The sequence below is a fragment of the Protopterus annectens genome, chromosome 10.part0 (genome assembly GCF_019279795.1).
Source record: "Protopterus annectens isolate FY-2018-M chromosome 10.part0, PAN1.0, whole genome shotgun sequence".
NCBI classification, from domain to species: Eukaryota; Metazoa; Chordata; order Ceratodontiformes; family Protopteridae; genus Protopterus; species Protopterus annectens.
The window spans coordinates 689,020,048-689,047,235 of NC_056744.1; the positions used below are offsets into that span (position 1 = coordinate 689,020,048).

General features: G+C 40.2%; 1 protein-coding gene across 2 annotated transcripts in view; it reads right to left on the minus strand.

Moving 5' to 3' along the window:
* OMA1 (OMA1 zinc metallopeptidase) overlaps positions 1 to 27,188 on the minus strand; it is a 629,416-nt gene that overhangs the window by 145,809 nt on the left and 456,419 nt on the right. For both annotated transcript variants that reach the window (XM_044085522.1, XM_044085523.1), the window contains one exon: positions 23,516 to 23,590. In XM_044085522.1, the coding sequence (XP_043941457.1) occupies positions 23,516 to 23,590 (75 nt within the window). The remainder of the gene's footprint in view (positions 1 to 23,515; positions 23,591 to 27,188) is intronic.

Consider the following 27,188-nt stretch of genomic DNA (forward strand, 5'->3'; position numbering starts at 1 on the left):
GGCTGAGACATTTTATTTCTTAATTGAGATAACAGAAACTGCTGGTATTTAAGCATATGGAACTGACAATTTAAGGCCCTCATGGCTAGGGTGGCCGAGGTGTATACCTTTTTCCCCCACCTTTCTAAGGATCTAGATTCTCTTTCGGAAGGTAGTGGATTCTTGGCAGTAGTGGCCTTCATTCCCTTGGGGCCTTGAGAAATGGTTTCAGGGTCAGCATTATGGCTTTTGAAAAGAAATTGGTGAGAGTTAGGAACTCTGTAGTACCTATCAGGTTTGACTGGAGCAGGAGGCAGGAAATCCGACTAAGACAAGCCTCCGAGTAAACATCATCAAGTATGTCCAAGACAGGAGGTATAGCCAGCGGTCTGTGTTGAGGTAACAAAAGAAATTCCCTAAGCCTTTTCTTGGAATCAGAAAAGTCTTGGCCTTCCCAATGGAAGTGCTCCCTCAAGGTGTGCAAGGTTTCCCCAAAAGAGAAATCCTCTGGGGGAGATAGAGAAGGAATGGACTGTTCTGCATCCAAATCTTCATAAGGGGAGTACGAGTGCTCCTCTACATCAGAATGTTATGAGATAATGGAGCCCTGTTCAGAAGAGGGAGAATCTTCCTCCACTCTGGGTCTCTTGTCTGGAGGGGGTTGGGAACCCCTGATAAGGGTAATCAAATCCTCAGCCATTTTAAGCATCTGCTTTTTAGGCATGGGGCCTGGGGATGGGCCCTGAGCAACAGGGCTCTTGGGATGCATGGCTGATTTGGACTTAGTAAAGGCCTTAATGGAAAAGGAAGATGAGGGTCTAAAGACACCCTGGGTGGAAGTGGACCTGTCCACATTAGGAGACTCAACACTCACAGTGGCTTCAGTGGTTGTAGTCTGAGTAAGGGCCGAGGCACCTGCGGTCTCGGGTACAGAAGACACCGCCAAAGAAGTGTCGTCGGTAGTCAGGGACTGCAAAGGCGTCTCGCTGAGAACCGGACCACGTGCAGTCGGTTTTGGCGTGGTGTCGGTGGAGACTGCAGACCTCGCATGTCGGTCCTTGTCCTTGCGTTTTTTGGACAAAACGGTAGTTGGAGTCTCCGATGGCATTTTATAATCAAATGCTTTACCAAAAAAAAAGTTGGGCGAACTCCGCCCGACGCTTAATAGTGCGTTTATTGAAAGAAGTACAAAAGCGACAGCCCGAGACGTCGTGGTCTGGGCCTAAACAAGGTATGCAGAGGGAATGGAAATCTTTATGCAGTATTTGCTTCCCACAAGAAATACAATTGTTAACTTTGTCTGACATCGGTAGGAGGCAAGAAAAGTTTCCCCAATGGGGTACTTAGCTTTAAAGAAGACTTCGGTTTCCAATTTTTCGTAAATTCAGGAGCTGGCCGACCGGCACTTGCGAACTGCTTCTGCTTCGGGCACCGCGCGGCAAAAAAGACTGAAGAATATGGCGTTGGCTGTGTCTTATATACCCCTGTCGCACTGACGTCAGGAAAGAAAGCGACAACAACTGACGCCGGACCAAGACTTTGGAATTCGGCCGACCGAGGGACCGCCTGACGGCAGAGAACCCATATGTGATTACTGCAGCTGTATGCACGATGAACATCAGCAGACTGCCTTCTCAGAACAGAAAGCCCAGAATCTGGATACTTCCAAGACACTAGGGCAATACTCTTAGTAGCCAGCTCACAATAAAGCTCAAAAGTCCCTTAGGGCAGACAGAAAAGGGGAGGACAGGGTCATACCAAGAAAAACTTCATCATCTATCAGGTCATTCCAAAAGTGGGGTGATTTTGAAGATAAGCAGTTGAGGAAGGTAATACTGGCAGTCTGTCCACCTCAAAGGAAGGAGTCATAGAGCTCTCAAGCTTCTGAGGTACTCATAAAGTCTGTCTTAAATAGCAAATGAATTGAAAAAACTGCAGCCCACTTGCATGGGACATAAGAGTGGGGAACTAGATGCTCAATGAAAGGAAGGTCAGAAGATCCCAATGTGGTGAAGCACATGTTACAGGCAGCTCCAGTGATTGTGAAGTTTGCACTGAGCCCACTGCCAGCAACAGTCCTTGTCTACATAAAGTTCCCAATCAACACACTCCCATACAGGTGTAAAGCAAATCTGAAGGTCCAGTACCACTGCACCCCTAATCAAAGGCTTTGCAGATGCTCAAGAGGGTGAGCAAGTGTTCTCAACTGTCAGAGCAAGCTATCAGCTTGGAGCCACACTCTAGCAGCAGGCTCAATGAATTTGAATTCAGCCAGACAGTCATGCACTGGAGATGCAGTGGCTCACTCGGTGTGAAACAACAACCACATCTCAGTCTCTAGCATGGAAAGGAAAGTAATCTGCCCATGTGGGTTTCACTCACAAGAGTGGGTGCTGAGGGGCACTACTTCAATCATACATCCAGTCAACATGAGATGAGAGGTGGGCTGTCATCCCATTACAAGAAATGAATATCGCCACTGGTGGACGTATGAAAATTCATAAACACATGGCAGATGCTCAGGAGGGCAAAGAGCGCATCTGGAGCATTGCCTCCTACTTCCTACATGTTTCTTCTCTGGCTCCTGCCTAACCTCGCAGTGAAGGACATTCACTTAGTTTTTGCCCAATGCATTTTCCATCACTGACTTTATTACTAGTGCAGGCACAAAAGGGAGTTAACTGAGTGATTCTGACAACTGTATATCACAGACATTAGCTGCCTCCCTTGTAATTATCATTAACCAAATGGAAGAGGGTTGAATTAAGTTATCCCCAAAACTGCAGAAGTCTGAAGTTATTAGGTACTCCACAAGTACACATATGAAGGTGCCACAATTATGACATTTTTCTCTTTTTGTTCTAGGATGCCCAGCACTGTGAGGAATTAATGGGTCAGTTGAAAGATGAGAGGGTGGTTAAAAAGAATAAATAAGAAAATGTACACTTCTGGGACATAGTGGCTGAAAGCCACATTACCATACTCAGTTTAAGCGTGATTATGGAACCAATATCATTGTATTTGTAGTCTATTCTTGGCAATTTTCTCCCAAAAGTTAAAAGTTATATACAAGACACAGGTGACTTTTTGTCCAAATTGTTTGAGTGGCATAAATGTAGGAAAGATGTAGGATTTATTTTTGCTACACTGGATATAAAATCCTTGTTCACAGTAATCCCAAATGATTATGGGATACATGCTAGCCATGAATTCTTAAGTGAGTATAGTGACATGCGTCCTAGGGTGGTGGAAACCATATGTGAACGTCTAGGAATAGTATTAAAGAATAGTTGTGTAAAATCTTACCCTAACCACAGATGTCCTTCGCTTCTATATGTTGCAGTATTCATAACATGAGGAAGTCCTCTGCCAGCTGACTCGTACATCCGGCCAGTATACAAAAGTCTTATGCTACTGTAGCGTAAATGCGATGTCACAAATACCACTGGTCCTACATCGGTCATAAAATGATGTCAGGTATAAAGTGGATGTCAGCACGTATTAATCCTAAGAACTGAATGCCGCAAGCAGATCACCAGCCTGACCCAAGGTGAGGAAACATGCCACCAGTAAACAGGCAAGTATCAGTGGGAAGGCATATAAATAATACTGCAACATATAGAAGAGAAGGCCATCTATGTTTATGGTAAGATTTTACACAACTATTCTATGTCCTTCTATTCATATGTTGCAGTATTCATAACATGAGGGAGAATAGCAAAGCTCTTGCAGAAGAAGAAGAAGAATTGCGTGGAGAAGCAGTGGCACTTTCTACAAACTCCTGCAAAATAGCCCTAGCAAAACCAGCTCTGGACCTGGAAATGACATCTAACTTGTAGTGTTTTGTGAAGGTATGTACAGAAGACCAGGTAGCTGCTTTTAAGATAGTACAGGTTTCAGTGGCGGATCCAGGAATCTGCAAAAGGGGGGGCGCAGATGTTCAACGCTTTCTGATCAATTATTTTGAGTGTCAACTATCATGATACAGATTTCTTCAAAGGGGTATACCCATCTGTACAATAATGCAACCCTTATCTGTGACTCCAACAGTAACTTAGCTTGGCAATGAACTGCTGTGATCTCCAGTATCCCCACTGGCAACACAGTGATGGTCTTGTCTCTAACATGTCCCCCAGAACCTCACTCCTAAAGAGAAGCCAGCAGGGGCCTTAAGCCACTAACTGAAAGGGAGTCAGCTGGGATGTACTTGGAACTTTATCCCATTGATCCAGTGGAACTGGCACAAAATGGAACCATTTAATGGCAGAGATTATGATAGTGCAAAAATAAATAAATAAAGTCAAGGGAAACTGTGGCTTTTAAGTAACACACACCATCAGGCATAGGTAACCCTTCTATTTTTCCATATTTTGCTACAATACTGTTACGTACATGTGGTCACAATAAAGAAATTACAACTACTTTTTGCTTTATCATTAAACATTTAGCACACAAATACAGTAGTACAGTACAGCACCATTCAATAAAGATATGTGAACCACCTAGGAAACATGTCAAACACTACCCAGCGGGGTGATGCCACCATGCTCAGATTCACTGCAACTTGCAACCAGAAAACAGCAAAAGGTTCAACAGACACAGACAGACATATACACACACTGTGGATTCAATTCAACATGAAAAAGCAGTTTAGGTGATTGCAGAACTGTAATACAACATTAAATGGAGTGTGTTCCCTTGTTCAGAGTTTCTATCTGCATGCTTCATAATGTGCTTCACATCACAAATGTCAGTCGTACATCCCTCACACACACACAAAAGATCAAGGGTAACACAGATATTCTTCTGAACCCTAACACCTTTCACCTGACCTTGAAACTGGGAGGGCTACATGATTCTTGTCTTCTTCTCCTCAGCAGACAGAAACACACTGTCCAGTCCAGCTACCTCACCTTCTCCCCTCGCATGTGATTGTCACTGCATGTGCAGCACAGTAGCATCAGCCTCACCCACCTGCAGGAACTCTGCTAGTGCAGCAGCTGTACCGTGTTAGTACCATACCACATTCCTAGATCCAACTCCTTCAGTTTTACATCAGCACCCATTTTTTGAAGAATAAAAAGTATAAAACTTTAACATCAGAGTCTGACTCAAAATAACCTTAAACTATCTGAAATTAAGCCACCATCAACAACTCACCCCAACGACTCTAACAAAGTTCATTACTATTAGAAGAATGTTGAGTGTCTATATGCACTGTGTGCAGCAGCTTAACAGACTCACACAACACCTCCCTTTTGTATACTATATAAATTACTCTAATTCTACATACATACATGCATACACACACACAGACACACACACACACACACACACACACACACACACACACACACACACATTTGAAGAGAATGAGAGAGGGAGAGATACATATATTTATACATTTTCTATAATAGATTATGATGCTTCTGTCTTGTTAATTAACAAACCTCAATCCACCAAAACAAATGTGGAAATGCAAAATTATTACAAGATAGATTTACTTGTAGTACTTAAACAATAAAGAAAACAGAATTTAGATAATAACTTTCTAATTAAACTATGTGTAACAATGGCCATAGCTTACTCATAGGCTCATAGGTTTGTACTAGGCTAATTGTCCTTGTGAGCCATTTTAAGCCTAGCCAATTATTCCTCGTGAGACTCAAACCCTGCACCTTGTGTTTGTAAGGCAAACACCTTAACCATTAGGCCACCCTCCCAACCCTAACTTTAAATAAAAGGCTGCCTTGCACCTGGTACTAAACTGAGAAGTTAAAATTCTTTGGTTTCCCATTTTTTATGAAAGTATATATACATTTTGAAATCATTACCTTTTATTCTGAGTCTTTAGGTTCAGTGAAGAATAAGAATGTCAGGAAAGAAGTTATCCGTCGTGGAAGGCTCCCTCTGAAACTTTTAGGTTTTTAAGGTGCATACTGGTAGGGATTACAATCTTCAAAATCTATAAACTTAAATGGAATTTATCCCAGCTTTACTGCTTTTAGTATTTCTCTCAAAACTGCAGCTATTATATGTGGACTATACCATGTAAAAAACAAATGTAGGGGCGACGGCATAATGTTAATATACTTTGGCTCATGTCTGAAGGCAGTTTAGTTTCAAAACATCCCTATAGTCCCACAGACTACATGGCTCATTCCAAGTGAACTGAGAAGCACCGTGGCAATCGGACAGAAGGGAAAGGAACAGGGGCTGCCTTAGCATGTGTGTGCAAATTCAGGTTAAAAAGTAAGTGCACTCATAGATGTATGCTTAATTAAAATAAAAGCACTGCAGTACGAAAATGCAGTGTTTACATGGAGAATCACAGTAAATCGGGACAGTTCACCCATAATCGACCAATTACAGTTATTTTACAGCCTGATCAAACACCTAAATGATAAAATTTTGTTGCCCATGTCCTACCCGTTTTGTATACACACAAATACAGCTGGTGATTGTGCAGATCATTAGAAGTAGTTGTTGCTCTGTCTATATAAATGCCAGTAAATGTAGATGAAGCGTAAATAAGAGCACAGTTCATTCATTCTTTAATTCTGTGTTTTATTGTAGAAATGATGAATGATTTCTGTTGAGTGACATGCTTTAATTGTTCAGATTGTCACAGGCAAGCTATCTTTGTGTCTTTCTTTTTTCATAGCAAATGCAAGCGACAATTTCTGCCATGAATTCTTACTGACGAAATTAACATTTGCAAACCTGCTCACTGTTATGATAAAGAGTACAAACTCGGTGTAAAATCTGGTTTTCTGATAGAGATTAAAAAAATACCTGCTAACAAATCACAGTTACACACTGTACTGTCAACTCTGTAGCCATATAATACAACTCCAAAGTTTGAGCTTTCTGTTTGGTCCCACCTACCTCGATCTTGGCAATGAATGGACACAGCCTCAAACCTCTGTGGTGCTCTGTCAATCATTGTATACTTCAGCAGAAAGCTCTGAAATTAAATATGTGTTTCCAGTAGCTGTTTAGGTTAGAGGAAAAAAAGTTTGCATATGGGAGATGGGACCAAGAAGAAAAAAATGTCAAAGCAGTCCCCATAAGCAGATGTAACATATGTGGACTACTTTTAGACAGAACAGCAAAAGGAGTTCAAGAAAAGCAGCTGAGCACTGACTAATCAGAACACAAACATCCCAACTATTTTAGTTACTATTATTGGATCAGCTATGGACACATGTAAAATGCATTAACTTACATAATCTCCTGTAACAAATAAATGACTGTTTTTTTAACAAAAACAGAGAATTATGTCAGCCCCTCCTATGCAACAATATAAAGAAGTTCATTCAACGAACATAAATTTGTTAATGTACGAGCATTACACCTCAACTGTAACGATTTTCACAAATCTTTCACAGATTAAAATGTGTCATTATTTAATGACTTAAGTCCTAAGTCACTTGCCAGAAAAAAACACAAATTTTATAAATAGCAGACCAAAAATATGAAGCAAAAATCAGGACACTGAGAAAACCTGGAAGGTTGAGAAGTATGTAAACAAGCAGAGGAATGGAAATCTTTATGCGGTATTTGCTTCCCACAAGAAATACAATTGTTAACTTTGTCTGACATCGGTATGAGGCAAGAAAAGTTTCCCCAACGGGGTACTTAGCTTTAAAGAAGACTTCGGTTTCCAATTTTTTGTAAATTCAGGAGCTGGCCGACCGGCACTTGCGAACTGCTTCTGCTTCGGGCACCGCGCGGCAAAAAAGACTGAAGAATATGGCGTCGGCTGTGTCTTATATACCCCTGTCGCACTGACGTCAGGAAAGAAAGCGACAACAACTGACGCTGGACCAAGACTTTGGAATTCGGCCGACCGAGGGACCGCCTGACGGCAGAGAACCCATATGTGATTACTGCAGCTGTATGCACAATGAACATCAGCAGACTGCCTTCTCAGAACAGAAAGCCCAGAATCTGGATACTTCCAAGACACTAGGGCAATACTCTTAGTAGCCAGCTCACAATAAAGTTCAAAAGTCCCAGTCATCATCTATCAGGTCATTCCAAAAGTGGGGTGATTTTGAAGATAAGCAGTTGAGGAAGGTAATACTGGCAGTCTGTCCACCTCAAAGGAAGGAGTCATAGAGCTCTCAAGCTTCTGAGGTACTCATAAAGTCTGTCTTAAATAGCAAATGAATTGAAAAAACTGCAGCCCACTTGCATGGGACATAAGAGTGGGGAGCTAGATGCTCAATGAAAGGAAGGTCAGAAGATCCCAATGTGGTGAAGCACATGTTACAGGCAGCTCCAGTGATTGTGAAGTTTGCACTGAGCCCACTGCCAGCAACAGTCCTTGTCTACATAAAGTTCCCAATCAACACGCTCCCATACAGGTGTAAAGCAAATCTGAAGGTCCAGTACCACTGCACCCCTAATCAAAGGCTTTGCAGATGCTCAAGAGGGTGAGCAAGTGTTCTCAACTGTCAGAGCAAGCTATCAGCTTGGAGCCACACTCTAGCAGCAGGCTCAATGAATTTGAATTCAGCCAGACAGTCATGCACTGGAGATGCAGTGGCTCACTCGGTGTGAAACAACAACCACATCTCAGTCTCTAGCATGGAAAGGAAAGTAATCTGCCCATGTGGGTTTCACTCACAAGAGTGGGTGCTGAGGGGCACTACTTCAATCATACATCCAGTCAACATGAGATGAGAGGTGGGCTGTCATCCCATTACAAGAAATGAATATCGCCACTGGTGGACGTATGAAAATTCATAAACACATGGCAGATGCTCAGGAGGGCAAAGAGCGCATCGGGAGCATTGCCTCCTACTTCCTACATGTTTCTTCTCTGGCTCCTGCCTAACCTCGCAGTGAAGGACATTCACTTAGTTTTTGCCTAATGCATTTTCCATCACTGGCTTTATTACTCGTGCAGGCACAAAAGGGAGTTAACTGAGTGATTCTGACAACTGTATATCACAGACATTAGCTGCCTCCCTTGTAATTATCATTAACCAAATGGAAGTGGGTTGAATTAAGTTATCCCCAAAACTGCAGAAGTCTGAAGTTATTAGGTACTCCACAAGTACACATATGAAGGTGCCACAATTATGACATTTTTCTCTTTTTGTTCTAGGATGCTCAGCACTGTGAGGAATTAATGGGTCAGTTGAAAGATGAGTGGGTGGTTAAAAAGAATAAATAAGAAAATGTACACTTCTGGGACATAGTGGCTGAAAGCCACATTACCATACTCAGTTTAAGCGTGATTATGGAACCAATATCATTGTATTTGTAGTCTATTCTTGGCAATTTTCTCCCAAAAGTTAAAAGTTATATACAAGACACAGGTGACTTTTTGTCCAAATTGTTTGAGTGGCATAAATGTAGGAAAGATGTAGGATTTATTTTTGCTACACTGGATATAAAATCCTTGTTCACAGTAATCCCAAGTGATTATGGGATACATGCTAGCCATGAATTCTTAAGTGAGTATAGTGACATGCATGCTAGGGTGGTGGAAACCATATGTGAACGTCTAGGAATAGTATTAAAGGATAGTTGTGTAAAATCTTACCCTAACCACAGATGTCCTTCGCTTCTATATGTTGCAGTATTCATAACATGAGGAAGTCCTCTGCCAGCTGACTCGTACATCCGGCCAGTATACAAAAGTCTTATGCTACTGTAGCGTACATGCAATGTCACAAATACCACTGGTCCTACATCGGTCATAAAATGATGTCAGGTATAAAGTGGATGTCAGCACGTATTAATCCTAAGAACTGAATGCCGCAAGCAGATCACCAGCCTGACCCAAGGTGAGGAAACATGCCACCAGTAAACAGGCAAGTATCAGTGGAAAGGCATATAAATAATACTGCAACATATAGAAGAGAAGGCCATCTATGTTTATGGTAAGATTTTACACAACTATTCTATGTCCTTCTATTCATATGTTGCAGTATTCATAACATGAGGGAGAATAGCAAAGCTCTTGCAGAAGAAGAAGAAGAAGAATTGCGTGGAGGAGCAGTGGCACTTTCTACAAACTCCTGCAAAATAGCCCTAGCAAAACCAGCTCTGGACCTGGAAATGACATCTAACTTGTAGTGTTTTGTGAAGGTATGTACAGAAGACCAGGTAGCTGCTTTTAAGATAGTACAGGTTTCAGTGGCGGATCCAGGAATCTGCAAAAGGGGGGGCACAGATGTTCAACGCTTTCTGATCAATTATTTTGAGTGTCAACTATCATGATACAGATTTCTTCAAAGGGGTATACCCATCTGTACAATAATGCAACCCTTATCTGTGACTCCAACAGAAACTTAGCTTGGCAATATACTGCTGTGATCTCCAGTATCCCCACTGGCAACACAGTGAAGGTCTTGTCTCTAGCATGTCCCCCAGAACCTCACTCCTAAAGAGAAGCCAGCAGGGGCCCTAAGCCACTAACTGAAAGGGAGTCAGCTGGGATGTACTTGGAACTTTATCCCATTGATCCAGTGGAACTGGCACAAAATGGAACCATTTAATGGCAGAGATTATGATAGTGCAAAAATAAATAAATAAATAAAGTCAAGGGAAACTGTGACTTTTAAGTAACACACACCATCAGGCATAGGTAACCCTTCTATTTTTCCATATTTTGCTAAAATACTGTTACGTACATGTGGTCACAATAAAGAAATTACAACTACTTTTGCTTTATCATTAAACATTTAGCACACAAATACAGTAGTACAGTACAGCACCATTCAATAAAGATATGTGAACCACCTAGGAAACATGTCAAACACTACCCAAGCGGGGTGATGCCACCATGCTCAGATTCACTGCAACTTGCAACCAGAAAACAGCAAAAGGTTCAACAGACATAGACAGACATATACACACACTGTGGATTCAATTCAACATGAAAAAGCATTTTAGGTGATTGCAGAACTGTAATACAACATTAAATGGAGTGTGTTCCCTTGTTCAGAGTTTCTATCTGCATGCTTCATAATGTGCTTCACATCACAAATGTCAGTCGTACATCCCTCACACACACACACACAAAAGATCAAGGGTAACACAGATATTCTTCTGAACCCTAACACCTTTCACCTGACCTTGAAACTGGGAGGGCTACATGATTCTTGTCTTCTTCTCCCAAGCAGACAGAAACACACTGCCCAGTCCAGCTACCTCACCTTCTCCTCTCGCATGTGATTGTCACTGCATGTGCAGCACAGTAGCATCAGCCTCACCCACCTGCAGGAACTCTGCTAGTGCAGCAGCTGTACCGTGTTAGTACCATACCACATTCCTAGACCCAACTCCTTCAGTTTTACATCAGCACCCATTTTTTGAAGAATAAAAAGTATAAAACTTTAACATCAGAGTCTGACTCAAAATAACCTTAAACTATCTGAAATTAAGCCACCATCAACAACTCACCCCAACGACTCTAACAAAGTTCATTACTATTAGAAGAATGTTGAGTGTCTATATGCACTGTGTGCAGCAGCTTAACAGACTCACACAACACCTCCCTTTTGTATACTATATAAATTACTCTAATTCTACATACATACATGCATACACACAGACACACACACACACACACACACACACACACACACACACACACACACACACACATTTGAAGAGAATGAGAGAGGGAGAGATACATATATTTATACATTTTCTATAATAGATTATGATGCTTCTGTCTTGTTAATTAACAAACCTCAATCCACCAAAACAAATGTGGAAATGCAAAATTATTACAAGATAGATTTACTTGCAGTACTTAAACAATAAAGAAAACAGAATTTAGATAATAACTTTCTAATTAAACTATGTGTAACAATGGCCATAGCTTACTCATAGGCTCATAGGTTTGTACTAGGCTAATTGTCCTTGTGAGCCATTTTAAGCCTAGCCAATTATTCCTCGTGAGACTCAAACCCTGCACCTTGTGTTTGTAAGGCAAACACCTTAACCATTAGGCCACCCTCCCAACCCTAACTTTAAATAAAAGGCTGCCTTGCACCTGGTACTAAACTGAGAAGTTAAAATTCTTTGGTTTCCCATTTTTTATGAAAGTATATATACATTTTGAAATCATTACCTTTTATTCTGAGTCTTTAGGTTCAGTGAAGAATAAGAATGTCAGGAAAGAAGTTATCCGTCGTGGAAGGCTCCCTCTGAAACTTTTAGGTTTTTAAGGTGCATACTGGTAGGGATTACAATCTTCAAAATCTATAAACTTAAATGGAATTTATCCCAGCTTTACTGCTTTTAGTATTTCTCTCAAAACTGCAGCTATTATATGTGGACTATACCATGTAAAAAACAAATGTAGGGGCGGCATAATGTTAATATACTTTGGCTCATGTCTGAAGGCAGTTTAGTTTCAAAACATCCCTATAGTCCCACAGACTACATGGCTCATTCCAAGTGAACTGAGAAGCACCGTGGCAATCGGACAGAAGGGAAAGGAACAGGGGCTGCCTTAGCATGTGTGTGCAAATTCAGGTTAAAAAGTAAGTGCACTCATAGATGTATGCTTAATTAAAATAAAAGCACTGCAGTACGAAAATGCAGTGTTTACATGGAGAATCACAGTAAATCGGGACAGTTCACCCATAATCGACCAATTACAGTTATTTTACAGCCTGATCAAACACCTAAATGATAAAATTTTGTTGCCCATGTCCTACCCGTTTTTGTATACACACAAATACAGCTGGTGATTGTGCAGATCATTAGAAGTAGTTGTTGCTCTGTCTATATAAATGCCAGTAAATGTAGATGAAGCGTAAATAAGAGCACAGTTCATTCATTCTTTAATTCTGTGTTTTATTGTAGAAATGATGAATGATTTCTGTTGAGTGACATGCTTTAATTGTTCAGATTGTCACAGGCAAGCTATCTTTGTGTCTTTCTTTTTTCATAGCAAATGCAAGCGACAATTTCTGCCATGAATTCTTACTGACGAAATTAACATTTGCAAACCTGCTCACTGTTATGATAAAGAGTACAAACTCGGTGTAAAATCTGGTTTCCTGATAGAGATTAAAAAAATACCTGCTAACAAATCACAGTTACACACTGTACTGTCAACTCTGTAGCCATATAATACAACTCCAAAGTTTGAGCTTTCTGTTTGGTCCCACCTACCTCGATCTTGGCAATGAATGGACACAGCCTCAAACCTCTGTGGTGCTCTGTCAATCATTGTATACTTCAGCAGAAAGCTCTGAAATTAAATATGTGTTTCCAGTAGCTGTTTAGGTTAGAGGAAAAAAAGTTTGCATATGGGAGATGGGACCAAGAAGAAAAAAATGTCAAAGCAGTCCCCATAAGCAGATGTAACATATGTGGACTACTTTTAGACAGAACAGCAAAAGGAGTTCAAGAAAAGCAGCTGAGCACTGACTAATCAGAACACAAACATCCCAACTATTTTAGTTACTATTATTGGATCAGCTATGGACACATGTAAAATGCATTAACTTACATAATCTCCTGTAACAAATAAATGACTGTTTTTTTAACAAAAACAGAGAATTATGTCAGCCCCTCCTATGCAACAATATAAAGAAGTTCATTCAACGAACATAAATTTGTTAATGTACGAGCCGTACACCTCAACTGTAACGATTTTCACAAATCTTTCACAGATTAAAATGTGTCATTATTTAATGACTTAAGTCCTAAGTCACTTGCCAGAAAAAAACACAAATTTTATAAATAGCAGACCAAAAATATGAAGCAAAAATCAGGACACTGAGAAAACCTGGAAGGTTGAGAAGTATGTAAACAAGCACAATGACTTTCTTTAATGAAAGACGATCATGTTATGGTAATATAAGTTACAAGTTACAGGTATATTTGCTAATTAGATTCTTTCCATATAAAATAAAGTAACATATATGTAAGGCAGGTGCAGAAGCCAATTCAGTGAAAAAGTACAGTACAGCGCCAAACGAGGGATACGCACAACTGTACCACTTTGGCGGGATTTCTTCAAGACTTGCATACAGAAAATAAAAATTACCTCAGATTCTCTGAGCACTGACGTTTTATTCTCACTTGTGAATTCCTGTAACAAGGTCTTCGGGATCAAATCAAATCTGCACTTTTTGTTTAACCACTACTACCAAGTGCTTCTAGTAACTGGGAAAGCCACTCTATTCGAAACTATCACCAAACACAACTTTAGGGAACTACAGTCTGAGATGCAGTTGGAAGAACTATTGAGGATTGTAGAAAAGGTCAACTGCTTGAAACCTCCAATTGTATCTCCCGATGCATCTTTGACGCAAGCAATAAAAAAAGTGCTGAGAAAATGAAACGGAAAGATACTGTTTTGCCAGCACATTAACGGATTTCTATACAAGAGCAGTGCATTTCCTTTTTTAAGCCACAAATGAATAATGGCTTTAAAAAAGGGGGAGGCGCGCTCCCCTGCGCCCAGGCCTAAATCCGCCACTGGGTATCTAAACCCATGAAAAAGGCACCAGAGGAAGACACAGCTCTGGTGGAATGTGCCCTAACATGTGAAGGAAGAGTCTTCCTATGGGACACATAACAGAAGGAAATGGTTTTGGAAATCCAAATGGAAACTGTCTGCTTGGAAACAGGCCTGCCCAGGGCCCTCAGGTGATAGAAGACAAAAAGGCACTCAGACTTCCTAATTGATCTGATTTTATCCAAATATCATCTGAGCTGCCTGTGCACATCTAAGGTGTGTAGGATACTCTCACTAGAGGACTGAGGAGAAGGGAAGAAGGTGGGAAGATTGATGGACTGATTGAGTGACAACGCATTTACACCTTGTGCATAAAGGATGGATTAGTGTGTAAACATACCCTATCATTGTGGAAAATCATGAAAGGAGAGAGCGTGTAGTTCAGACACCCTTCTAGCAGAAGTAATGGCCATGAGAAGAACTGTTTTCCAGGTGCGGTGCTGCAGAGAAGAACATGCTGGCTTAAAAGGGGCCAAGGTAAGTATTTCTAGGACAAAATTAAGATCCCACGGAGGAGTAACTGGTTTCTTTAGTGGTCTAATATGAAGGACACCTTTTAAGAAAAGTTTAACTTTCAGCCTGAAAGCTAATGTGGGAGTCGTAGGCAGACATGCTGAGATAGCAGAAAGATGAGCTTCTAAGAGTATAAAAGTCTACTCTTCAATAATTCACACATACAGGACAGAACCACTGGAACATCCACTAGCAGTGGTTGCAAATCCTGTGGAAGACACCAGATGGAAAACATTTTCCATTTGGAAATATTGGATTTCCTAGTGTTTGGTTTTCTGGCCTCCAACAGAACTTGCAGCACATCCTCAGAGAAAAGGTGTCTGAAAGGGATCAAAACCTTATCACATACAGGGTCACTTGTAGAGCTGACATCTGTGGGTGTATTACAGATCCCTTGTCCTGTGTGAGTAGGTCCATTCTGTGGGGTAACTTGTGGTGATTGCCCTTGGCTAAATGCAGAAGGGGGAATCAGTCCTGTCTTGGCCAAAAGGTAGTTACCAGCAAGATTTGTGGTTGCTCCTGTTGAATCTTCAACAGAACCTTTTGAAGAAGGAGGAAGGGGATATGCAAGTAGAAACATCCCCTTCCAAGAGAAGGACAGGGCATCCACCTTCCATGCCAGAAGATTGGGGACTCTAGCAGGAAACTTGGGAAGGTGTCTGTTTATGAGGGAGGTGAAGAGATTTACCTGAGGTGTACCTCATTGTTGGACCATGTCCAGAAACACATCCCTGTGCAACATCCATTTGTGGGACTGAGTCATGGACCTGCTCAATGTGTCTACCACAACACATTAGAGTGGAAGGAATGTAAATCGCCTGTAGGGCGAGCTGACTCTGGGAGGCCAGTCTACACAGGAGATAAGACTTTGTTCCTCCCTGCTTGTTGACATACCACAGGACTGTGGTATTGTCTGTAAACCACTTTAAAACACCTGGGAGAAGAAAAGGTTTTAATATTTGCAAAGCGAAAATCAGGACTCTCATCTCCTTTATGTTGATGATCTCCCTCTTCTGAGAGGGAGACCACACATCTCCGACCCTCTATGAGGCCAGGGCTGCTCCCATTCCCAGGTCTGAAGCATCCATGTACAGCCCCTGAGTGGGAAGAGGAGGCTGTAAGGGTAAGCCAGGATTCCTTGAATCCTGATGAATCCAGCAGTGTAGCTCCTTTTTCAGGCAAGGTAGAAACGGAATAACAAATTCCAGAGGATGAGAGTGTTGTACCCAAACCATTTTTAGGAACCACTGGAATTTCTTCATGTGTAACTTGGCTAGTGGTAGCATGGGAATAGTGGATGTCATAAACCCCAAGAGATGAAGAAACTCCCTGACAGTCAGGGATTGCATGGGCAGGAGGGCCTGAAATTAGGATGTGAGGGACAGGACCTTTTCTGGTGGTAAGAAAGTCAGCATCCTGTCTGTCTGGATCCTGCATCCTAGGAAAATGTGATCTTGAGAAGGAACCAGAGTAGATTTTTGATAGTGAATTCTAGACCCTCCAGCAGTGACAAAGTGAAGAGAAGATTCTCCTGAAGGGTGTCTGGAGTCTAAGCCTGTTGAAGAAGGCCGTCCAAGTATGGACAAATTTGTATGCATTGTAGCCTGCAGAAGGCTATGACAGGAGCTAAGCATTTTGTGAAGATGCTTGGGTCAGTAGACAATAAAAAAGGCAAGACAGAGAACTGAAAATGTGGGAAAGCAATAGCAAAGCAAAGATACTTCCTGAACTGAGGATGAATGGGAATATGAAGATAAGCATCCTTGATATCCAAAGATACCATAAAGCCCTGAGTAAGAATGAGAGGAAGAAGAGTGGGTAAAGTTAACATGTGAAATGTGGGAACCTTCAGGAAAGTATTTAGATGGAATAAGTCTAGAATGGGTCTCCAATGTCCATCCTTCCTGGGGACCATGAACATCCTGGAGTAGAACCCCTTTCCCTACTTGGGAGGGTGGTATCTCCTAAATGATGCCTTGAGAGAGAAGAGGGGAAATGACTTGGGGAAAGAGTTCCAGCTGTTCCCTTGGATGTTGTGGAATACCCTTGAAGGCAGGAGGAGTTTTCCACACCATAAAGTATCCTCAAAGGATGATGGAGAGGACCCTAGAGTCCTGGGTGGTCTGTTGCACGCAGAGGGAGAGAGACAGGGTAAGAGGAGTTATGGTGCAAGGAAGCAGGTAGTCACAGACTACCTAGCTTCACCTGAAAGTACTGCTTCTGAGCAGCAGGAGTTGAAGTGGAAGATTTGTAGGAAAATTGTTTCCTAGCATCTCTTTTGCCCTTTGAAGACTGGGGCTTGGAAGAGTTCCTTACAAATGGGAACTTAGTAGGGTAGTTCCTCTGAAATCTTGGCACCAGGGACACAAAAATATGCTTCAGGTCTTGCAGCTCTCTGACTTTTCCTGTAATGACTTTAAAGGATTCTGCAGCAGAGGTATCAAATAATGCCTTGTTGTCCAAGGGACATCCATGATCTTTGCCTTAATGTCATTAGGCAAAGGTTGAAGTCTGAGCCAGGAGTATCTCCTGAGAACTGACCCTGATGCAGCCGCTCTGGCATGCCATGTAACTTGAGCAGAGGAGATAAGGATGGAGGACAGCATACCCTTAGCAGGAAAGTCTGGGAGCTCTGAAAGTAGCTTACCAGCGTCTGAGAGAAGGGGAAAAGAGTATTTGGCCATGTGGGTCTGGTAATTTATGGCTCTGAATGCCAAAGTTGCTGATGTATAAACTTTCTTCCCCAGTATCTCCATAACTTTACTTTCCTTGTCCAAAGGGAACAGAGAAGTGGAGGGTAGCATCTTGGAGGCCTTGTCAGCAGACACTGAAATTGTTGCAGGGTTTGCAGAAGGGCATTTAAACAGAAATTTGGAATCCTCTGGCACTTTATAAAACCTGTCTGGCCTTTTAGGGGCAGAAGTTTGAGAGTCAGGGTACTTGGACGCTGCAGAGAATGCATCCAGGCAGGGTGGCGGGACAGGGGGTGCAGCAGATGGGGAAGGGAAGTCGATCTGCAGCATGTCATAATATCCTTTTTGGATGTCTGACAGCTAAGAACAATCCCATTTGAAGAACTCCTTCATTTTTACAATGGTTTCCCTAAAAGAAATATCCTCTCCAAGGGAATCGGTTCCATTTGATTTTTTTTCTGGGAAAGCATATCCAAATGGAGATGAAATTTGGGCAGAATAAGCCAAAGACTCCAACCCCAGATGAATCCTCTTCATCTGAGGAAAGCTCCTCAGAAATCCTCTTTTGTGGTGTAGAGGGAGGAAGGGAAGGAGAAGGGAGAGACAGAGCTGATGATTGTCTCAGGCCCATAAAGGCATTGAACAGCCCTTGGGAAAAGGCATATCAATCCTCTGGTTGTTCCTGGAGGGCAGGAGAAGCATGCTTAGTTTTCATTTTTTTCTTTTGAGGAATATCCATGCAATATTAGGAGAATGGGCCCGACATCGGCCTACACTCCACAATATTGGTGGGGACATATTCTCGGACAATGATTTGTGGAATGCCACACAGGCCTTCAGTTATAATGAGCCAAGGTTCCCCCCATGTCCAGAAGGGATGTCTGCATATACTCAGAGGACATGCCAGTAGGGTCCTTCACGGCCTCCACACCAGAACCCATGGAAGGAAAGCCTAACAACTCCGAAACAGACTCTGGGCCAACATCTGCCTTGGGAGAGATGTCTGGGATCAGAGGAGCAGCAGATAAATCAGGCCTAGATTTCTTGGCCTTCTTAGCTAGTGGCTCAGCTGAAGGACCCAACGTACCTTCCATATCACGTGTGAGATGTTTAAGGCACTGGTTTTCTAGATACAAATTCAAAGAAGCTAAATGGCTATGCAGGGTTTTGGGGACAAAGGCCTTGCAAACAGAGCAAGTAGTATGGTTGTGGTCAGGACCTAGGCAAAAGAGACAAAGATCGTGAGAGTCCTTATGTGGAATTTGCCTTCCATACTGACACTTGCTCTTCCTATCTCACATACAACCTCAATAAAACACAGTAGCAAGAAAGCAATAAGGAAAAAACCCAGTTGGGCACTTATCTGATCAGGATCTGCAACTTGACTGACAAGCAAAGACCGGAGAAGATGTTCTGCCTGGCAGCAGAAAAGTTCTGAGGATTGGTAGGTGCTGATGTCTGCTTTACACCAAACGTCATTTTATGACTGACGTAGGACTAGTGCTATGTGCGACATCGCATGTACCCTACAGCAGTGTTAGACTTTTGTATGCTGGATGGACGTAAGAGTCAGCCAGTGGCAGACTCCCTCATGTTATGAATACTGCAACATATGAATAGAAGAACATCAAGTAATATCATTATCTTTAATAAATATGTTTACCATCAGGTAGTGGGTGTGGTGATGGGTACTTCCATCGCCATCACCTGTGCTAACTTAACTTTGAATCAGTGGGAACAGCACTTTTTTTTATAACTATCCATCTACGTATAAGTGTAAGTTATTATTTTACAAACACTTTGTGGATGAAGTCTTCCTGATTTGGGAAAGCGAACAGTCACAGCTAATAGAGTTTGTTGATTATTTAATTGATACAGCATGTTTTTTTGAAATTTGAACTGAAGTTCTCAGAGAAAGAGATCAATTTCCTTGATATAAAATGAGAATGCATGAATAATAGCATTATTACATCGACTTTTATAAAAGAAGTTCAAGCCAGTAAGTACACATATAAGAAGAGTATGCATGCTTCTCACACATTTAAGGGTACTGTGAAAAGCCAGCTTTTACGAATTAGTCAACTGAATACAAATGAGAACTTTTTGTACACCTTATTCTATACCTCATCCTCAAATGCATGTCCTTTCTAATCCTACTACTTCAATTTCTCTCCTACTATTGTTTTTTACCACTATTCTTTCTCATATAACTTGTCTTCTACCTCCTTTTCTCATCATGTCACCTTTACCCTTGCTTCCACCCACCCCCTCATACAGCACACTATATTTTCTCACACTTTTATTCTCCTCTCTCTACTTTTATTTTTAGCTGCTAGAAAACTTTTAATTTAATTTTTTTTTTAATTTCAGTTCAAACCTCTCAAACTCAATCTAGCTATGTACTTGCATAAAGCAACCTTTTCTGCACAGACATACCAGCTATGTGCTTGACGTAATTTAACCCATACTGCGATATTTACCTTGCATTGATTATGCTGTGTGCTTGTTCCTTTTCTTCTACCTTGTAAACGCTTAACTTTTTAGCAATGTATAAGTTTTCTGAGGTAATTTTCCTGTGTAATAGATTAGCTAATTTTGTTTATTTTTTCCCTGAATGTTTAACCTTGTAATAACGATTATCTGTTTGCATTGCATATGTGGAGCTTTTCTCCCTGGGCCCCCACTGAAAATGGGCTCTTCTTGGCCCAGTGGACTATATCTCAGTAAACAAATGCCAATAAATAAATAAGTGACTAGAACAGATGGATATTATGATTCAGGAATTTAGAGATACGGGTTATGACAACTATCTGTTAAATAAGCTTAAACAAGAAGTAATAGTGGAAATACAGGATAGAGCTAAACCATACTTTGGTGAAAGAGATGATACAAGACTTTTTTCTCCCCAGAGGACAGGGACATTTGCACTATGTTACTACATTTAATAGAAGAACTAATGACATCCAAACAATTATACCTAGAAACTGGAATATTTTAGAGGCAATGCCGGAGTTCAAACAGATTATAGGGAATCAACCCAACTTTCCATACAGGAACTGTTCACATCTTAGGAAGCATCTTTGTTATAAGGATATGACAAATACTGTTATTAAAAACCAAGCTCATTGGCTTGGTACATTTCCTTGTTTTAATTGTGTACTTTGTAATTACATTCTAAATGACACTGAGTTTACACATCCTGTAACACAGACGAGAAATGTTTTTAAATGCTTCACTACTTGTAATACAATTAACACAGTTGACTACTTGTGCAAGGAAAAATGACGGGATTGTACACCATAAATCTGAAATGCGCAGAAAAAGTAATTCGAATGCATTAGCTAAATCTGTTAAAGAACAAGGGTCGGACCACGACTTTTTATTTAGTCATTAATGTAGTGAATAAGAATGTAAGAGGAGTAATAACAGATTAGAAATATGTGAATATGAATAGATTATAAGCCTGCAAGCTGATTCTATACCTGGTATTAACACTGCTGTTAGTATAAAGCCAATGTTAAAGAGAAAACAAATGTATTTAAGCAATAAATATTTTTTAGTGGATTTATTAAGAAATTTAAAAAAGCATCTAATATGTATATTGTTTATACTTTTATACAGGTTGAACATTATGTTCTTTTGTGGATACATTGTACCTTTAAGGATTTATACTTTTAATTGGGAAAGAAATCTGATTGGGGCTGCATCATATGTTTTTAGTTCAGAAGCTTTACTTAAATTGAAGTTTTAATTGTATTTGATATTTTCACACTGAGGAAGGACATTGGCCTGAAAGCTTTGTAATCGTTGAGTAATAGATTCATAGTTTTTTAACGTTTTCAGAATTTCCAGATTCTGCAATTTTTGTTATTGCTTATCCTTTTGTCTCCGGAAGTGGTTTACTGCGGTATTGATCCATTTTTGTTGTGGGTCTATAATTCCAAATAGAAATGGGGATGGGTTCCTATACAACAGTTCATCTACAAACTATATGAGTTCATATACTGCACTGATTTATAGTTTACCAGCACATCTTCCTTAGATTTAAACCTTGTGGTATCTTTTGCAAACAACAAAGAGAAAATAGGAAATCTGGCTGCTCACAATAAAAAAGCATCAGCTTTATCACTATTCTGTTGTGATAGATTTGTATGTATACCTCAAAAGAATAAAACCTTGAAATTAAGACTGTGATTAATTCTGATGCTAGTATCAGAAGTGAAATACCAGTTTATTCTGTATTGCAGCCATATGCATTCACAGTTTTAGGAAGAAGGGGAATGGGGATTTAAAACAGGTTGAAAGACAGAGTTTAGTGCAATTATAAAAAGTGGTGATGCGGGCCAAGTGCAAACATTTACCCCATGGAAGAATTTAAGTGAGAAATAATGGAACTGAGGTCAAGACAGCTGGGTTTCATAGCATTGATTATCACTGCAAAATAAATTAGGGTTTCTTTTTAACCAGATGACAGGCTCTCTTATGGCAATTGCAAGTCTACTTAAAGCACCCATAAGCAGATTCATAAATAATACTAAGTAAATAAGCCATCTCATCAGTTTCCTATAAATGTCTAGAGTTAACTAGCTATTTTGGAAAAAGCAGATCAATTTCTGAGTTAATGATTCTATAGACAACAGCTACAAGAAAGAAGTCTAAAAGAGACAGAAGTTAGGACACAGAGGTTACTAGCAATACAGATCAAGTACAAAATCTGTGAACAGGAAGCATCCACCATAACTCGTGCAGCCACATTCCCATGGATCATTGATCTATATGGTATAATTATCCAGTTCTGTAGGACAAACAATTCTGCAGAGCTACATGCTGTTGAAAATGTCCATGGTTCTTCTTGCATGAACAAAATCTCTCTATTTCCACAAAACCCCATAAAGGGCAGCTAAAGCTGGATTTGCTAACAGACTCACCAGTATTTCTCCCAAAGATTTCCCTACCCCTGGAACAAACTGCCACCTTCTGTAAAGTAAAGTAAAGCACTTATTTCAGTAACTTCAAATCTAATGTAGATGAATGGATGAAAAGCCACACATTTATCCCAGGCCTAGCTCTCCTACTCCTTTTAGCTAGGGGGAGTAACTAATTAGATATACCGATGAGACTGCAGCAGATAAGCTGATCTACTGCCTAGTGCCAACCTATGAACTTAAGAACTCACCAGAAGTTAAAAATGTAACCATAAATAATGCAGCTATCATTAGGGTTCATTCTTACTAATGTGTATAATAACAGCTCCTACTGTATTAATAAATTGTCAATGTAAAATTATTAGCACTTGCATTGTAAAACTGGAAATTAATTTTTAATGCAGTACAGTTTTACTTCCCTTCTTTCTGGTCCATATCTCAAATACCCTCTGCCATCTCTGCCTCCTTTTTTTAGCCTGCTACTAGAAGAGAATGATCCTATGCTTATGTCATTTACATATGCTAGTATTTATCATACATGACACAGTAAAAACTTGAAAATTAATCACTCAGTTCCACACATAGAAATAACTCAGACCAGTAACCTATAGCAAAAAGTGGCATGGATAGGAGTTAATGTGAACTAAGGTAAAAATTACTGGAAACTGTGTGATCAGACAAAACAAAAATGACAAGCCAACATCAAAGACAATATCTAAATAAGCGATGTTAAAGTTGCAGCTAAGAAAGCTCATGCTTCTTAAAAAAATACGAATAAACCACAACTTCAAAAACTACAACAATAAACTCCAAAATGTAACGTGTTGCTCATGTGGGCATCTGTGAATGAGTTACATTTTGGAGTTAAAAAAATGCACATTACCAACACATCTCTTTACCTTGGCAGCAAGCTGAAGTCCAATCTTGTCTGCTTCAGCTTCTAGCTTCCTACTGTACGGTCTATCAAAAGCAAACTGCAAAAAAGAAGGAGCATTAGCATTTATGTAACATAAATGGCAGTAATTTAATGCCAGAGCATATAAACATATGTGTGTGTGTGTGTGTGTGTATATACAAATACATATATATATATATATATATATATATATATATATATATATATATATATGCACACAACACACACACACACACACACACACACACACACACACACACACACACAATCTACATTAAGCTAACACACTTTAAATACTTATTTCCTATTTTCTATATCATTTTTGGGTGGCTTTACAACTTGCTATGTTTTTTGTAAACAGCTTATTCTACTGGAATTTATCACATAAGGCAGCTATAAAGCATATACTTTAACATTAAGTACCAACTTAAACAGTGTAAATTTACAATCATCATTCTGGATGTTCTTCATATTAATCACTGCTGCAGTAGCCTTGGCTATATGGGTTATATTTTGCCAAGGATATACCAGCCAGCCACTTTCCAAAGCTTCAGGGCACCTTCCACACTCAAACTGTCAGGCAGCTTGAACTGAGGCTGACTAAACGACAAGTGTGATTGAGAAGCCCTTCAAAGTTTACTGCTGTCAAAGAGTATACTCCTCTGAGACTTTTGAGGACGGATGGTCAGCTTGTGTTTTTCTTTGCTGAGCAGATAAGTTCCCTTTGAGGGAAAAAACTTCCATTTTCTTAATTTTGTTGATGTTTTATTATTTTCCTTCAGGAAAGTTAGTTTAAAGCTAGAAGTGTTACATTTTAACAGACTATCTTGAGACTTTAACATGCTTTTAAGTGGAGCTCTTTCTTCTGTGCAGACATTGTGTTTATTTTATTTTTGTGTGGCTGGCATACTGTTTTAAATGCTTTTTTAACTCTGTTTTTGTGTCAGAATAACTTTTGTGGTCTAGTTGTGTTCACTGGTAATTGGTGATTCTCTTCATGCGAAAGAGGTACCATTTTTGGCTTGACCATGGTTCCACAGTAGGACTTTCTTCCAAGTACAAATGGAAAAAAAAAATAAGCAAACAGCTTTTACTATCACAGCAGGCTGGCAATTTGCCTCAGCTAGACCTGAGTAACTTTGCTGTGGCCATTTGTTGTACCTCAGACCACTCATCTTTTACCATGGATCCCTCTGGCATAGTATCTACAGCCACTATGGCCTAGGATATAGTGACATTCTCTGCGACTGTTGGGGTCCCCTCAGTGGGTAACTTGTCGGTCATGGTCGCTGTTGTGACAGAATGTTGTGTTCATCCCTGGAGAAGCTGCTGCTGCTGCCATTAGTAACTTGGGTGGCTCATTTTTCCTGTCAAAGAGAAACAGAAAACCAAGCATCTATCTACGCTTCCTCAATTATTTTTTTTGGGGGGGGGTATGAGTAGGTTACTGGGTCTGGCTCAGGGTTTAATTCAGACTATTGATCCATCTTGTGAAATTGTTTCTGTTGAAAGAAAGTGGAATTCCTCTTTTTCTGAACAGATTCAAGATTCTGAATCTGAACAGGGAGAAGCAAGGATGGATACAGTTTTTTTCCTCAGATTTCTAATTCAGACACAGGTGACAGCTCAATTTCTGATTCTTCCTGAGGGTGTTTCTTTTTCTCTGAAACTATTGCTAGAATGTTCCCATGTTTTCACTGGAGAACTCTGAGATTTCTCAGTCCCTCAGAAAATACTAGTGGTTGTTACTGAAAAAATTTCTAGAACTGAAGCCCATGCCTTCTATTCTGTCTGCTTTACAGAATGTGTAAGTTACTGCCTAAAACTTTCCTGATAGCCAACTGCCCCCCAAAAACGGATAGGATGTATAACATTTTTCAGTCTTTTAAATTTTTATAAACTATCTCCATACCTCTGCAGCAGGGCTATCCACCCAGCGGTGAAAAACCTTGGCTCTAGATGATTGTCACTGTTGAAATGACACCCCAACCCCATGTGCAAAAATGGGAAAAAGGGGGTTGTGGGCAGATGTATTCCCAAACCTGACCCAGCAGCTACAGAGTTAGTTGATCCCACTGCTGTTATGCATTTAAATTCCAATCCTACTCTACCTGATAAGGATGTAGAAATTATTGATAGGTATGGGAAAAAAGTGTAAACTTCTGCAACTTTGATTTTTCAGAATTTTGAATTGGCAGATTCATCTGTTAAAGTTTGTTCTGACAAAATGCAAAAGTAGGAAGAATGTTTTATCTGTAGTTTCATCTTGTAAGTAAAAAAAATCTGTTTTAAATAACTTGGTTTCTTCTACTGCACAGGTCACTTAGAGTGTGTTTATGACTCTGTTGATACTTCTTCCAGGGCTATGGTTATTGGTGCTGTTTTGAGAAGGTTTTATAGCTGTATTCTCAGAACCTCCCAGATAATGTTAAAAATGAGACTTTAAATCCTCCCTTGGATGGAGATTTAGTGTTTGGCTCCTCTGATACAGCAGTGATGAAAAAGTGTGATGAAAGGGCAAGTTGATCCAGGAATCTCTAAAATTTTTCCAGCCCTTTTTTTCAAATTTTCCAATGCATTTTCTATCTCCTCGTCCAATATTGGCAAAAAACAGAATAAACAGTCTCAACAAAATACAGGTAAACAGATGTTTAAGAAACAATGACAAGAGGGTTCCAAAAAGAATCTCAGACCTCCAAAAACCAAAGGTAGTCCAACAAATCTGAATGACTGAGCAAGAGACTTTGTGATCCCCTGACACCCTGGCCCCCTTTTTCTTCCAAAAAGTCTGAATCTCCACTTTTCTCTTTGGCAACAGATAGTTTCAGACACATGGGTTCTAAAAAATCATCCACCAAGGTTACAGATGGCACTGGGAGGAAATTCCTCCTTTCCAGATGGTCATTCATCTCAGACTCTCTGTTTCCCTGGTTCTTCTTCACAAGCTGTCCAGATGAGTGATATAATCTGTTCCTTTTGCAGCTTACCTGCTGCAGTTTTTATTCAAGGATGTTGTTAGTGCCAAAGAAAGAATATTCTTGGAGACCAGTTCTGGATCTTTCATTCCTAAACCTGTTTGTGATAGTGCCCAAATTCAAAATGATGTCACTTCACAACCTATTACCTCATCTTCCTCTTTTAAGTTTTTTGGCAACACTAGACTTAAATAAAAGATGCCCATCATCACATCTCTATTAATCTAGACTTCACATGTATCTTACGGTTTTGTGTGTCTGGGTCACAGTATCAGTTATCTGCCTTAAATTTCAGACTATCCACTGCACCAAGAGTATTCATAAAATGCCCAGCTCCAGTTATAGTACTCTGCATGCTACAGGCTATATACATTTTCCATATTGTCTTGGAATCCCAGCTTGTGTAAGAGATATCTCAGCCAAGAGATTTCTGACACTTTGAAAAAGACTCTGCAGAGATAAGAAAGTAATTTAAATATGGAAAATGTGGGTACCCTATAGACTGCAATGGGCTATAACTGGAGCTAGACACTTTGTGAACACTGTTGGTGCAGTGGATAGTCCAAGAATTAATAATCTGATCCAGACATACAAAACCTTAAGGAATGTCAGAAGCTCTGATGAAGAGGAATGTGATGATAAGCATCTTATAAGTGTAGTGTTACCAGGAAACTTAAAAGA